General features: G+C 36.6%; 1 protein-coding gene across 2 annotated transcripts in view; it reads left to right on the top strand.

Moving 5' to 3' along the window:
- The window catches only part of VWA8 (von Willebrand factor A domain containing 8), a 176,841-nt gene that overhangs the window by 31,467 nt on the left and 130,041 nt on the right, over positions 1-15,333 (top strand). For both annotated transcript variants that reach the window (XM_065678185.1, XM_065678186.1), the window contains exons 5-9: positions 2,858-3,025; positions 5,010-5,174; positions 5,578-5,627; positions 5,961-6,069; positions 8,952-9,056. In XM_065678185.1, coding sequence (XP_065534257.1) covers positions 2,858-3,025; positions 5,010-5,174; positions 5,578-5,627; positions 5,961-6,069; positions 8,952-9,056 — 597 coding nt within the window. The remainder of the gene's footprint in view (positions 1-2,857; positions 3,026-5,009; positions 5,175-5,577; positions 5,628-5,960; positions 6,070-8,951; positions 9,057-15,333) is intronic.

Genomic DNA, 15,333 nt, shown 5'->3' with positions numbered 1-15,333 from the left:
GCAGTTAGGAAGAAAACCAGAGTAGATTAGCACCCAGGTGGTGTTATTGCTGTTAAGAGGTGTCTTGGATTAAGAAGTGAAAAACCATGGTTGTGCATTCAGCCATTCCTGAGGTCGGTTATAAAAGGTACGCTATATAGGTAGGTAAAGACCATCTGTAGCATACCTTTTGAAATACTATTGTACCAAGCAGTAGGTTTTTGAATAGTAAAAACTTCAGGTAGATTCCAAGCTCTGGAAACTGTGTACTTTTTGTATTTTGATCCTGTAAACTGATGAACCGCAAGCAACATAGTGCAGTAGGCTGCTTCTCGAGATTGCACTGCTAATGAAGATCATCTTCTTTCTTGAAGTTAATGATTTTTATATACTTCCTGCTATTTGCTGCTTACCCCTAAAACAGATTGTCTTCATATAAAAGTTTGTGAGAGAGATTTATGTTGATTCTAGAAGCCTGCTGTTTCAGCAAGCCTTCATCTACAGAGTCCGTGTCTCAACATGAGTCAACAAGATTCTATGGATACTCAAAATATTTTGAAACCATATGAACAGAATGTGTATTTTCCTCTGGCTAGTAAAACTCAGTCATAAAGTCTTCATAGACTTATAATATGCAGAATCCAAGCAACTTGGCAAATAAATTGTTTGTTAAAGCATATTCTGGCTGTATTCTCCAAACTGCATTTAGACAAAATAGCATTTTGTTCATGCCAGGTATTGGACTGGCTGCTGGAGACTCAGGTTTTCTATTCAAGGAGGTGGAGCAGATTTTTGAGTTGGCCAGTGACCTTTGTAGAGAAGAATGTTAGTACATTTGTCCTTTGTACAAACACTATGGGATGAGGAGAGAGGAATTTTATATTGCCTCTTAGTAGAGTATGATGTCCTGAATTAACAACAGAAAAGTCAATTAACATACTGATTGCTTTTTGAAAGAATTGGAAGAGAAATAATCTGAGCACTGCTACTTCTTTAATAGATTACTCCAGGTTCCTCAGATACTGGTTTTGAGGCTAGATATTAAAATATTGTCTTTCAGAGAAGGGAGCTTGATCTGGAGATGTGTACCAAGGCTTTTGAGTGCCTTTTTTATTTCCATCTTAATTACAATGTGAAAAGCTTACATTATGGCCAATTTGTCAGTAGTTATGCTTCTATACGTCAGGGACTGTAGTGACAGGACAAGGGGTAACGGGTTAAAACTTAAACAGGGGAAGTTTAGATTGGATATAAGGAGGAAATCCTTTCCTGTTAGGGTGGTGAGACACTGGAATGGGTTGCCCAGGGAGGTTGTGAGTGCTCCATCCCTGGCGGTGTTCAAGGCCAGGTTGGATGAAGCCTTGTGTGGGATGGTTTAGTGTGAGGTGTCCCTGCCCATGGCAGGGGGGTTGGAACTAGATGATCCTGAGATCCTTTCCAACCCTAACTATTCTATGATTCTGTGATTCTATACAGTTCATAAGGAGCATCTAAATTAGTTAGTTTTATCATTTAGTGTTTTATCTTTTCAGATAGTTCTCCAATTCTGTTGTTTGCTTTGTACCATGTAGCAATTCATTTGTTATGCTGACCTGTTCTTTGTTTCTAGTTTATGCTTATGCTTTTGTTCTTTATACATCTGCTTTCATATGTAGTTTTTTGTTGTTATTTTTGTATTCCGATACTCTTCATTATTCTTTCTCATATTTTCCTTCTTTCTGGCCCAGTTTTTGGCATGTATTGTATTCATCAGAGATTCCCATCTAGTATTATATGAAAGGTTCTTCTGTAAAATTAACAGGAGACATGATGGGAAAAGACTTCATTTATTCTCCTTTGCAGCTGTGCTTGTGTCTAAAATAGTGTTAAAATGTAATAGGAGTGCAAAGGAAGAGTCTTTGGTGACTCTTTGATGCCTCTGGATGTTGCCTATGCCTAAATCTGCCCCTTAATTGTGTGTTTAAACTTCAGCAAATGGGAAGTAGAGAAGAATGCATTGAATTCCAGCGTCTTTTACTGGACAGTGATTGTGAATATTAGGAAGTGCAGTTAATTTACCTGAGTGAATGTCACTGACTGCAAGCTACACAAAATTACCAGTGCCGTAGTTTAGTTTTACATTTTGGCTCCACATTATGCACTTAAATAAACAGCCACATGTTGTCAACTAATAAAGTTGAAATACAGAAAAGAAGTACTTTTTATCCCAAAGGCTCCAAAGGATTATCGGGTTAATGGCTACATTTTTATTCTGGTTTTGTAGAAGACCATATTCTGCTCAGGGAATATAGTTCTAAATCTTTATAATTTTATCACATTTTTAAACGTTTATTTATAGCACTATTTTGGTGTTATCATCAATGTTTGGTTTCAATGAACTTCTGTTCTAGTCAGACTAAAGCAATGTACCGAGGATGAATTTCACATGCCAGGGGCAGTCCAAGGCAATACCTGACTTTTTTTCTGGATATTTTAATGGAATTGTAAATATGATGGACTACTTTGATTGTATGTTTGCTGTAGAAATAGTTGTTGCAGAATTTTTGGGGGGCGTTAAAGTGCAAAATACTATGCAATATAAAAATGAAAAGGTGCCACATATTAATATATACTGGGTATACACTAAAGTGTTTGCAAGGTTTTACATTTTATTCAGTATAAAATACTGGAACTTACTTCTGTCAGTCCCTATAATAGTTGGGAGATAAAAGTCTGGCTCATGGATGTGTAGCACTAAGGCAATCAGATACTACTGATTCCTACTGATGTGAATTTTATTGATTATTACAGAAATAAATACTGTTTTGGGAAGCACCTGGAAGGTCTTTTCAGCAGGATTTAATGTTTATGTAATGTTTATTTTTATATTTCTTAATAGTGTGCAGTTCGTGCAGCTACTGAAGGCAGAATCCTTGTGTTGGAAGGTTTGGAGAAGGCTGAGCGGAATGTCCTGCCTGTATTAAACAATTTACTGGAGAATAGGGAAATGCAGCTTGAAGATGGTCGTTTTCTTATGTCTGCAGAGCGTTATGACAAACTTCTGCAGGTATGGAAATGCTGTTTGGATTTCCCATGGTCTTTTTCATGTTCTTGGCAGTGCTAGAATACTGTTATGAAGGGGAGAGTATTTATGAGTCAGATGGAGGCAATCTCATCAAGGTTTCTGTGTTGTTTTTTTTTCTGGGGTGTTACATAGGATGACATAGGCAGGGTGAAAGCTATGTGAAAAGTCAAACTGCTGCTTGCAACAGCAACAAAAAGTTTTCATCTATATCTTGTCTCTTCACATGAAAAAGAGTAGTCAACGTTAATGTTGTATGAAGCCTGTATGCTTCTAAAATGTAAAAGCCACAATGTAAGAGTAACTAAAATATACTTGAGAAAACAGATTTAAATTGAAATTGTTCACATGAAGTTCAGAAAATGCTTTGGCATTGTAGTAGCCCTGTTGCTAAGCTTTTAAAATGTTAGGATACCAAAAAAATGAGGTAAAGATGAGCAACACTGTATTCTTTAGTGTTGTCTTGCCTTTAATTTACAAAAGTATATGTAAACAGCCAATCTAAATTATAGGAAATGGTTAGAGAATTTTCTTTTGATAGGAGAAAGGATTTTAGCATCTGCTGCCATTGCTGCTTTAGCCATTTTACTTTTTTGAGGCTTCGAGTCCTACTGCTTAAGTGTGAGTGGATACTTTTCAGGCATTTGGGGTCCTCAGTAAATCTCATGAAACAATTTTCAGTAGTACTCTGCATCTTACTTTCATGTACCATAGCTTCCGATCACGTACCTGTCAGTCTCTCCTAACAGTCTGACACCTGCTTGCTCATGTTTCTGTCTGTCATACCTAACAGTGGTAAAGTACCTAATTCAAACCCATGTGGCCCAGGAAGGAAATTTACAGTAAGCCTTCTGTCATTGACCCTGACTGAATGAAGTTGCCAACTGTGCTGAAGTGTAGTGGATTTCTGAAAATATATCCTTAATTCTTATGTCTCTCATCTGTTTCCTCTCTCATCATCTCTCAACACTCTTCTGATCCATGCTTTTCCCAAAACATATTTCTGATATTTAATTAGTAGATGCAGTTGTTAGAATCATTATCATTATATTTTAAATGTAAGCTTTTAAAATGTAATTGTATTTAAAGACTGAAAATGAGAATTCAAATTTAGATAGGATTTGGTTGCAATTATGCAAAGCATCCGTCTCTTTTCTCTTTTCCTTTTTAACACTTTTCTTAATGATAAAATGTTTCAAAATGAGTGCCTCGGGCACAGTGCTAATAGTATATGAATTAAATAAATCTCTTGCTACAATGCTAAATCTAATACTGTTGTTTTGTTGTTTAAGGAATATTGTATTATATAAGCTAATGTTCTTTTTCTCTTCTCCTGTGTGAATAATTACTGTACATCTAGATCTGCAGGAAATGTACTCATGTATGGTTTCAAGGAAGACGTAACTGTGATGTGGGAAGACTAAAGAGTGCATTTTTTGTGTGCAGTGAATTTTTATATGATAAGTGAAACACAACATTTAATGTCCTCATAAAGGAGCTTAGTTCTGTATTCTTGCTTATAATAAAGCGTAACTTGTAAATTAAACTTTTAAGATGCACATTTTAGTCTCTTTTACAGTTAGGGGAAAAAAAGAAGAAAAAACTTGCTCATGGTAACCCACTTGTAATATTTTAGGATACAGCTAATTTTGTGGTCCACTTATTTTCTGGGTTTTTTTGTGAAATCAATGGTATGATGATACTTTCTCAGCTTTGACTACCTTCAGTCAAATTGCTACAGGCCAAAAGCTGCACTTAATCAAGCATTCTATGTTCATTTTTTAAAAACTTGCTTTTAGCAGCAGCAGATTTGAGTAGTTCAGCCCTCTCTAGCCCCTCTGAATGGAAGAAAAGAACATGGCTACATTTAGGTTGAATGACCTGTTAGACAGTCTACAGCCTAGTCATCATGAGGCTTTAATGATGCGGTTTTTTTTCTTTTCTCGTTGCTTTATTTTAATTAATTTAGAGTCATGCAAAATCAGAGTTAGATGCGTGGAAGATTGTTCGGGTTAGTGAAGATTTTCGAGTGATAGCATTGGGCCTGCCAGTACCTAAATACTCCGGTAACCCTTTGGATCCTCCCCTTCGGTCTCGATTTCAAGCTAGAGATGTTTATCATCTGCCCTTTAAGGTAAGTGTCCTAGCAGAAGGGTTGGATTATGTGTACTGAGTAGAGCTAATATTTTGACGTTATGTTTTTCTTACCTCACCTTTGAAAAGAATCCTTGAGTAATAAATTTATCTGAAAGGGCATTTTTCATAATGGGGCCTAATAAGTTCCTGGAAAGCAGGTTTATTGTTGCCAAGGAATGCTGCAGCAGAAAAATAACCTCCGTAAAACATGTAACCCTAAAAGAAAGATTTTATAATCTTTCTTCTTTATTTATTTTTTTAATAAAATTAATTCTGTGTCAAGGAGTGAGTAGAATCCATGTCTAAATTAGAGGGGAAAATAGAAATTGTACATCATGAGCTGTGACCTACAGTCTGATCCCCAAATTAATTTACTCTGTGATTTTATGTTCTATTTCCAGGACCATCTTCAGCTATTATATTCAATTGGATCAAACATTTCCACAGAGAGGTAATTTTTCATATTTAAAAAAAAAAAGAAAATGGAATGAATGAAGAAAAGTGGTGTCCTTTCAGGATTCCTTGCTATTTTTGTGTCTTCTTTCACTGCATAGAGACCAGAATGGAAAGAAATTTTTTAATGTGTGTGGGTGTATGCTCACAGAGCTTTTCATATGCAGCCTTCATATAATGAATCCTTAATGCTTTAGAACTTCAATCACACCTTTCTTATTTGCACTCAGAAATAGTTTCAGCATCTTATACTCTATTTAACTTTTTAGACTTTAGTATTTTAAATATAGATAGCATGTATAAAACTGTGTAATTATTTTTTCCTATGCAGAATTTCTCAGCTCCTGTCTTTTGCTACAACTCTCTGCTCTCAAGAATCTTCTACATTGGGACTTCCAGATTTTCCTTTAGACAGCTTATCGGCTGCAGTTCAGATTTTGGTATGTGCATACACATGTGCTGTGAAACTGTATGGGCTTAAAATAAGATTTGGATTATTCGTGTTGTTAGAAGAAGATAAGCATTTAAAAAATAAACCTGAAAAAACCTAAGGATGGTTTGAGGGAGAAAAGCACCAGTCAGATATCTCTGGATAATACTTTAACCAAGCATATAGCATAGTAGTAAAGGACAAACTATGGCATGACGGAAGATTTGTGATGTGATTAAATCTATCTTAGTTCTCAAAATGGGTTTTATTCCACTAAATCATTTTAATTGACTTCAGATGAATCTATAAGTTACTTGATGACACTGACGTAGTCAGTGAAGAAAAACAAAAAACACAACCTAGAAGTTCTTCTGACTTAGTAGTATGCGTGATAATATTGATTGTATTACAGAGACCATGTTATTCTCCATTGACACCAAAAAGAAGCCAAACCAGTCATATTAAAATGTGGGTATGTGACGCAGTTAAACTGTGTGAGATGAAGCCTACATTAGGTCTTTGGGTTGGCTGGCAGATTTTAGAATAACCATAGTCATAGAGGATTACCTGAAGATACAGGTTGTGCACACTTGAAAATGCAGTAGTTTCTGACAGCCACAGGCCACCACAGGGAAATACAACTACTGCACTTTACTGAGATCACAGTGGCAAATCAGTCAGGTCAGGACTACAGCTCAGGCAGTCTTTCTGCTTTCTGACAGGCTTTTGTCCCTTGGGCTTTATGATTACATAGTAAAAAGTCAAAGTAAAAACTGAAGATGCCTCCTGAAGGAAGTCAGGGAGATGAGATCTGTATAAAGAGAGAGAGGGGTTGGGGCTGGTTTATATGCAGGAAGATACAGTCTTGCAGTCTTTACAGTAGGGTAAAACACCAAGACAGCTTGTGAAACCCTCTCTCCAAGGTACCAGCTGTCTACAGAGAGGACTTTCTCGTACAGTCATTTTACCTATGGTACTGCTCAGCCGCGGATCACTTCTACATGCGTTGCTGGATACAATTACTTGTGTTACTGTGGTGTTCAGTCCCCTCAGTTGTGCTCTCTACTTACAGACATAATTTTTTTCTGAATTAGTTATACTGCATCAGATGTTAAGAAGTGATTAAAAATCAGATTCACAGAAATGAAATGTTTTTTGAAGGGCTTTAGGAAAGAAATACATGTTGGATTTTAAAATAAATTGTAACTTTTTATTCTTTGAGCTCTGTAGTGAAGAATTATTTTTAAATGAATGCCAGATGGCTTTCAGAGTAATGGAAAGAAAATGAGCCTTAAGCTATTATCTAAACTATGGAATGAAAGAAGCATTTTATTTTACATTAGAGAATGTGAAGTGTTATCATTATATGACAGTGTCTTTTTTAGGTAGATGAGAACTGTTTCTTTTAGAATTAGTTTTAATCACTTGGTTTTTCTAAGCTGACTGTTCCTAGTGATTCTAGCTACAGCATTTTTCCTTCACATGCTGGGTCACTGCCATCCTCTACTTCTAGCTTGGTTGATTCACTTGTTTCAAAGTGTGAAGGGAATACATTGTAATGACTAGCTTCCTATCTTCTGTCATGGATTCAAACAGTCCCAAATGTATTTCTTCAGTTGAAAACTCCTGCCTGCTAAAGGGGAGAATTTTTTCGTTGGGTACTGTTCTGAAGAGGCTAATTTCATACAAGCCATTGTAATTATTATTAATTTGAGATAATGTGGACAAATTATATGTTAAAGTCTTTATATATAGACAGAGCGCTTTTAAAATGCAATAAAGGACTCCCTGATCCTTTAAGCAGGACATTTACTGCAGTGACTTAAATGGTTTATTTTTACTGATCTTTTTTAAATATGGAACATTATAAATAGTATTACTGATTATAAGTATAAATTGAATTATGCATTTCATAAAATATGCATGTCCTGGCTTCATTTCTAAGCAACTCTTCTTTCAGTTGGGTGCCTATGTAAATCCAAGTGTATAACTGAAAATCAGTTGATTTAATTTGAATTATATAATTTACTTTTTACTTGGATGAGGGCTTAAAAAGTAGTGCTAGTCCACTGACGGTTTTTCACTGCTGTTACAAGAAGTTTTAAAAAATGTACAAGTCTTTTTTAAAGCAAACAATAAAACATTACTTTAGGGGTTTTGAAATACTTTTTTCCACCACCAAAGGCTTCATGCAAATGTTTCTGGAGTATTCATACATGCATTTCCATTTCTTTCTCCACTACTGCAGCATAATTATCAAATCTTTGTTTAGTTCAGGCAGCAACTGACAAAAAATTTAGTACTTATGACTAACAAGGAGATAGGGAAAAAAAAAGTTGTTTTCAGTTTTATGTGGAAAGTGCAAGCAGACTTAGTATCTCATTTCAAAACAAACCAGTTTTGATCAAGCTGTTCAGAAATTTCTAAGAATTGACTTAAGTAGAATCTGTACAATGTGATAGAATAAAAATTAAACCCTAGAAATTGCTGTGAATGTGTAGATCAGTATTTAATATAGATTTGTTGTCATATTGATTCTTTTTTGATAGTACTATGAATCTTGGTTACCTGTGGTGGAATTTGTCTCTCTGATCTTCAAATATCTTTAGATATCTGAGTGAGTTACTGTAGCTTCCACTTATGCACAGGGAAGAAAGTAATTTTTAAGATCTGGTGGTTCTAATCTACTCGAGACATCTACATTATAATGAATTGCACTTGAGAAATGCTTGTTTTGAAATTTGATTGAATTTTGTATGCAGTGGTCATTTATATACTGTCCTTGCAGTTTTATTTGAAGTTCAGCGCTATGTAAGATTTTCAGGTTAATGGATTATGATCGAATGAGCCAATAATTTCTTTTTTTAATTTGTATTATTTAATTTCAATTAGGATTCCTTTCCTATGATGTCAGTCCAGCATGTTATTGACCGGCTTTACCCCTATAATGTTTTCCTTGGAAAGGAAGGCAGAACTGCAGTCAAAGATGCATTAAAAGTAAGTGTTGTATGTATATATTATAATTCCAGGGAGTGATGGATTATGACAGTAGTTCTCCTGACTAAAGTTTCTTCACTACTTCCATGAAGAAAAGAAATTTCAGGTAAACTAAATGGCTATATTATTGCTGATGCTAAAACAGTATTTAAAAATACCCAACCTTCATAAGCTAGTAGATTTCATTATAATGAAAGGTGAATCCTGTGTGTTCTGCAGAATATTTAAACCCCAGTTCAAAGTCTGCAGAAAACCGCTCATTATATAAGCAGTTAATTAACTTGAGAGTAGCTGCTTACATGGTTATGTGGTCAAATACTTAAAAAAAATACTTCAGCATTTGAGTTTTAAGAGGAGATACTAAAATGACAATAGAGACCACAAATAAATTCAGTATAGCAGGATTATAGATTGTATATTATATTAGTGTCTGGGTTTGGTCTGTGTTAGTCTTTTGTTGCTTGTCGTTGCTTGATCTGTTTTGTTGTTTTGTTCATATTTAATAATAGTTTAAAAAGCCTACAGTTATGAAGAGTTACTCCATTTATCCTTTTATAACATCAGTGCAGTGCCAGCTTTCTTTTGCTTTTGAATATATTCTAGGAGTCATAGAATCGTAGAATAGTTAGGGTTGGAAAGGACCTCAAGATCATCTAGTTCCAACCCCCCTGCCATGGGCAGGGACACCTCACACTAAACCATGCCACCCAAGGCAATGTCCAACCTGGCCTTGAACACCGTCAGGGATGGAGCACTCAGAGCCTCCCTGGGCAACCGATTCCAGTGTCTCACCATCCTAACAGGAAAGAATTTCCTCCTTATATCCAATTTAAACTTCCCCTGTTTAAATTTTAACCCGTTACCCCTTGTCCTGTCACTACAATCCCTAATGAAGAGTCCCTCCCAGCATCCCTATAGGCCCCCTTCAGATACTGGAAGGCTGCTATGAGGTCTCCACGCAGCCTTCCCTTCTCCAGGCTGAACAGCCCCAACTTCCTCAGCCTGTCTTCATACGGGAGGTGCTCCAGTCCCCTGATCATCCTCGTGGCCCTCCTCTGGACTTGTTCCAACAGTTCCATGTCCTTTTTATGTTGAGGACACCAGAACTGCTCACAATACTCCAGGTGAGGTCTCACAAGAGCAGAGTAGAGGGGCAAGATCACCTCCTTCGACCTGCTGGTCATGCTCCTTTTGATGCAGCCCAGGATATGGTTGGCTTTCTGGGTCATGTATGCTGTTGAAAATAAGCATTCGCATCTTAGAGCATCTTTACCAGTTCTTTTAGTGCTGAAAATGAGAAGCTATTTTTACGTCAATATTTAGATATAACCAACTTTGTAGCTAGTAAATTTTTATTTTTCATAAAACCAAGTCTTTGTGTCATGAAAATGTTTGTAGCCCATCCCTGCTGATGCCTTCTGTATGCTGCCTTTTTGCATTGGAGCTCAGTGCTGTATTCGCTGTTCAACCAGGCTGGTCTCCTACCTGTCTTACTGAGTTTTGGGATGGACAATCCTTGCATTTGAAGTTGACCTGCCAGCTTTCATGAACTTTCAATGCTGCCTCTTGTGGGGTCCTACCTACCACTTCTCTGAATAAGCCAATCTGGCCTGAAATCCAGGATCTGTACTCTGTTACTTGTCTTCATCACTCCCCCTTAGGATTTTGAACTCCTTTATTTCATGGACGGTACAGCTAAGGCTGCTGTTGGTTGCCACATCCACAACCAATTGCTCCTTGTTTGTGAATAGCAGGAGCTGTCTGTGCATCCCTCCTGCCAAGCCCATGCAGCGCCTTTGCTGAGACATTATTCCAGGCAGCCTCAGAAACCTAGATTGATTGTCATGCTATGTTGCCCTTCCACCACATGTCAGGGTGATTGAAGTTGCCTATAAGAGCCATGGTCTGGGTGGAAATAGACTCCTATCTGCTAGCAGAGCAGTAACAGTCATTTCTGTTCTTAATATGCCTTTATTTTAGATCCTTTATGTCATTTGGTTTCCCCTGTCAGTTATAAAAAGTGAATGTCTTTATGTTCTATACCATCAGCTTCCTCCATTTTCCATTTCTTTTATTTAATTTTATGCGTTGTGCATGGTTTTGCTTCCCGTGTAGCACAGGTTGATTTGACTACTGAAATACCTCCCTATCATTTATGTTTTTGTGGGTTAATTTGTCTTTATTTTTTTTAATATATTTTCTTGTTACTGTCAGCAAGTGCACGTAATCTTACTCGGAATTTTATTCTAATTGCACACAACAAATCTTGTTAAGGAATAAACCTCAAGAAATACAGAAAATAACTGGTTTTGCTGAGGAACTTCTGTTTGTAATGACATTTTAGTAATAGCAGTGCCAAAACTGTATTAAATATGGGTAAGAAATTTTTTTTTCCATTTCATAAGAAATATGAGGGAGAGGAGTTTGGCAGAAGCAAGATGATTTCTTACTCTACCTTCCTACAGATACCCAAAGAGTGTTCAGCTAATATTTGCCGTTAAATACTTCTGTGTAACAGAATACGATTAATGCAGTAATCTGGGAGGTATCAGGAGTTGAAAAATAAGTACTTAAAGTATATTGCAATTGATGGGTTAATTTGTGTGAATTGAATAACTTCTTAACACCATCTATAATTTAAAGAAAATTAAAAAAAATCATATAATAAAATATAACCCATAGGCATCAGGCTTGGAGACGGATATGGGGAAGTAGTAATCTAGCTGATAATGTATCTTAGTTTCAGGAGATCTTCCCTTCCAATCTGGCTGTTGGAGCTGAGAAGTGAGATAGCCAGTGGTTAGGCTAAGCAGCTAGTTTTGGCAGCTGTTAGACCCCGTGCACAATTTTTGAGGAGGTCATATTCTGAAGGCACTGTCTTTCCAAACCTTATCTTTAACCTGGGTAAATCTTTTCCTTATGTGCCTCCTTGCTGACTGAGACTCCATCAAGACCTAGGTATTCCTCTTAATCCTTATTCTCAATAATGAATTAATGTGAAACACTGACTTACCTTCCCTGTGAGTTAAAGTAGCTTGTTGCAGTGTTAGTCTTGGGTGCTTAAAGATACTTTGAAATTCAAATCTCTTGTTGAGTGGATCTAGTTGGAATTAAAATCTGATTTGGACTTAATTCTGTTTATCAACTATTTTTTTTAATTTGATAGAAACGTCTCCTTATGTCAAACTAGTTAACATCAAAAAATCTGTTATGGATTGCACACTAATCCAGGATCAGCAGCTATCTAGAGAGTTGCTTATCATATACAACATTTGTACAAGTGCTACAGTTTGCAGTATTCATTAGTTCATTAGCTTGCAACAGACAGGACAGAGGTACCAAAATAAACTTGAGAATGATTTGCCTCTGAATACCCTTATTTGAAGTTTCTACACTTTGGAAATTGTGTCAATTTCTATTCTGATTTTTAAAGAACACCTTAAACTTAGAAGGCCTTGCAGAGAAAAATACGACTTGGTTTGAATTCTGGCCTTTAAAATTATTCTGTACTTGCGTGAAATACTGTCATAAGAAGTTATTTTGACAGATGAACATTTGAAATGTGATTTCAAACGTTAAGTAAATATTTATTTAAGCTTCTTCTCTACAAGATTTCTATATAGAGAAATTGCTGTTTGCAAGGGAAACAGTCTCCAGTTAAACATTCACAAACAATAAGCTTAAGCACATATATGTCTTCCACACTACTGGAGTTTTCTTTTCTTTATACTACTGCTAGGCATTTATAAATCTGGTCATCTTCATTTAGTCTGAGTTTGGTGGCTCGTAAGATACTGCAACTGCTCTGTACTTAGTTCCTCATGTTCCATAAAATTTTAGTATTTCACTTCAGGTTCATTAGAGATTTTGGGGTTTGCTTTTTTAATTCTCACATGCCTTTTGCATGCCTTTTTTTCCCCACTGTTGGAAACAACCTCTGTTGGTCTTGGTGTTTGTTTTTTTTTTTCCACCTTCAAATCAAGAGAATCTTCCCATCAGAGTTTAGAAGCAATGTAGATCAGGTTTGTCTTAATAAATGAGCAAGTGCCTTTTAGCCTACTATCCTAGTGATTAGCTTTGCTCTGAGGCCATTCTCGATTATTTCTTTTTATGCCTTGATTGATTCTGTGTTTACTGTCATGATCTTGTATCAAATCAAAGCTTCTTTGTTCCCTTTGACTTATTTTTGTATTATCTTCACACCCACTTTAGTCTTACCTCCTTGTTGAAAACTTTCCTTTGCAATAGGGAGTCTTCAGAGTACATAGGCACTCTCTCGTGGGAAGTACGCTAATAGTTAGAAAACTGGAATCTTTTTTATTGTCGACGCTTTTGTTCTCTTGTAAGATATTTCTGCTGCAAATTTTGGTCTAAGGAATGATATCTTTCCCTTTTATTTCCCCCAGAGTAGTTTGTCATCTTTGGGGTTTTGCATTAATGAATGGTCTTAGTGCCAGTACATGCCATTGTAATGGAATCTGTTCAGACTTCACTGTCTATCCATCTTGCACTTGAAGTTCTTAGGTTGCTTCTTGTGAAACAGTTCAGTCCTCTTGTTCCTTGAAAAATTCTCTTTACTTCCCATGCAGAGAATCTTAAAGATTAGTTGCTTTTGGATGCCTCTTTTGGATAGCTTAGCTGTCTTGTGGGTTCAGCATAGTGGTTATCTGCAAATAAGTCTCATTTAAGCTCTCTGTTCCTTTGACCAGCTGCATCACCAGCTTATTCTGTGGTTTCAGTGCTGAGACATTACTGATCACTTAGATACTTCCAAATAGTGAGAATGCCTCTTCTTCCTTTTTTCTAATATTTACAGTTTGCCTTTTCTCACATGTTTCTAGGTGTGTAGAATGTGGCCTGATAATTATGAACTGCCAAACCACTTCCCTTATTTTTGGTGCCTAGTCTTCCTTTTTTTCTTTCCTCTTGAGTCTGAGGCGCTAAGTCTCTTAAGTACCTCCTAAACTTTCTGATACTGAATGGGCTGAAAAGTTGTCCTTCCAAGCCACAAATACTTTTTGCTTTGCAGCTATCAACTTGGACTTTGTGTGGAGGAAGTTGTTTCTGGCTCAGGCACAAGTATGTTTAATGTGTTGTACATCCATTTCATGCCACACTCTGATTCCATATCTAGCTGTCATAATTCTAAATAAAGAACTATGTCAAAAAGATCTGCCTTAGTCTGAAAACTACAGACATTTTTGTTTGCTGCTACTGTTCAGGTAAGTGTGGTAATGTGCTTACATGTGATGAATTCAGATTGTACAAATTCAGTTAGGTGAATTCAAGTTGTAAAAATTCAATAATAATCTTCACAGAGACAGTCCTCTTTCAGCATCCTAATTTAGGGTCTAAAAGGCTGGCTGCAGAGCCCTCAGCAACATTTTAAGAAAACAAACACACAAACAACCCTCAAAGAACTCAAACCAAAGAACACCTTAGAAATTTTAGACCCCCAAAATCTTTGTATACAAGGTCTGCTGCTGCTGTCTGCAAATCTTTCATGCTAAATCTGGGATGCTGGGGAGGGACTCTTCATCAGGGACTGTAGTGACAGGACAAGGGGTAACGGGTTAAAACTTAAACAGGGGAAGTTTAGATTGGGTATGAGGAAATTCTTTCCTGTTAGGGTGGTGAAGCACTGGAATCGGTTGCCCAGGGAGGTTGTGAATGCTCCATCCCTGGCAGTGTTCAAGGCCAGGTTGGACAAAGCCTTGGGTGGGATGGTTTAGTGTGAGGTGTCCCTGCCCATGGCAGGGGGGTTGGAACTAGATGATCTTGAGGTCCTTTCCAACCCTAACTATTCTATGATTTAACAGAATTATAGTTGGAGCATTTCTTAAAATCAGTTTTGAGATACTGCTCAGTAGCCATTCCTGTCCTCTGTGGTTGTTTAAACATTTAGTGGTATCTGAAGTAGACTCAGCTGTTACAATAAGGATATAATTTGGTGCAGTCCTTTCCTGATCATTTATCTAAAATTCATGTTTAAACATGAAATTTTTGTAGGCTCTTGTTCCAGAGTGGGAATTTACAAAGTGATGAAGAGCCAAGTGTTTGTGTGATTGAATCTCAGTTTTCTTTCTAAACTTTAGAAGGCAGTGCTGTGAATCCCAGTAGTAATAAAAGTACATGCTTTTCAGAATTATTTTACATTAGTTACTTCTGTTTTAATTTTTTTTTTTTTAAAGGATTTTAGGGAGTTGAATAATACTCATTTTCTCTGATTTACTCAGCTTCTGCTGGAATAAAGTGGCTCTATGAGTTCAGTAATTTC

The sequence above is a fragment of the Lathamus discolor genome, chromosome 4 (assembly GCF_037157495.1).
Source record: "Lathamus discolor isolate bLatDis1 chromosome 4, bLatDis1.hap1, whole genome shotgun sequence".
NCBI classification, from domain to species: Eukaryota; Metazoa; Chordata; class Aves; order Psittaciformes; family Psittacidae; genus Lathamus; species Lathamus discolor.
Note: the sequence above shows the minus strand (reverse complement) of the source record. Positions and strands in the feature narration are given on the sequence as shown.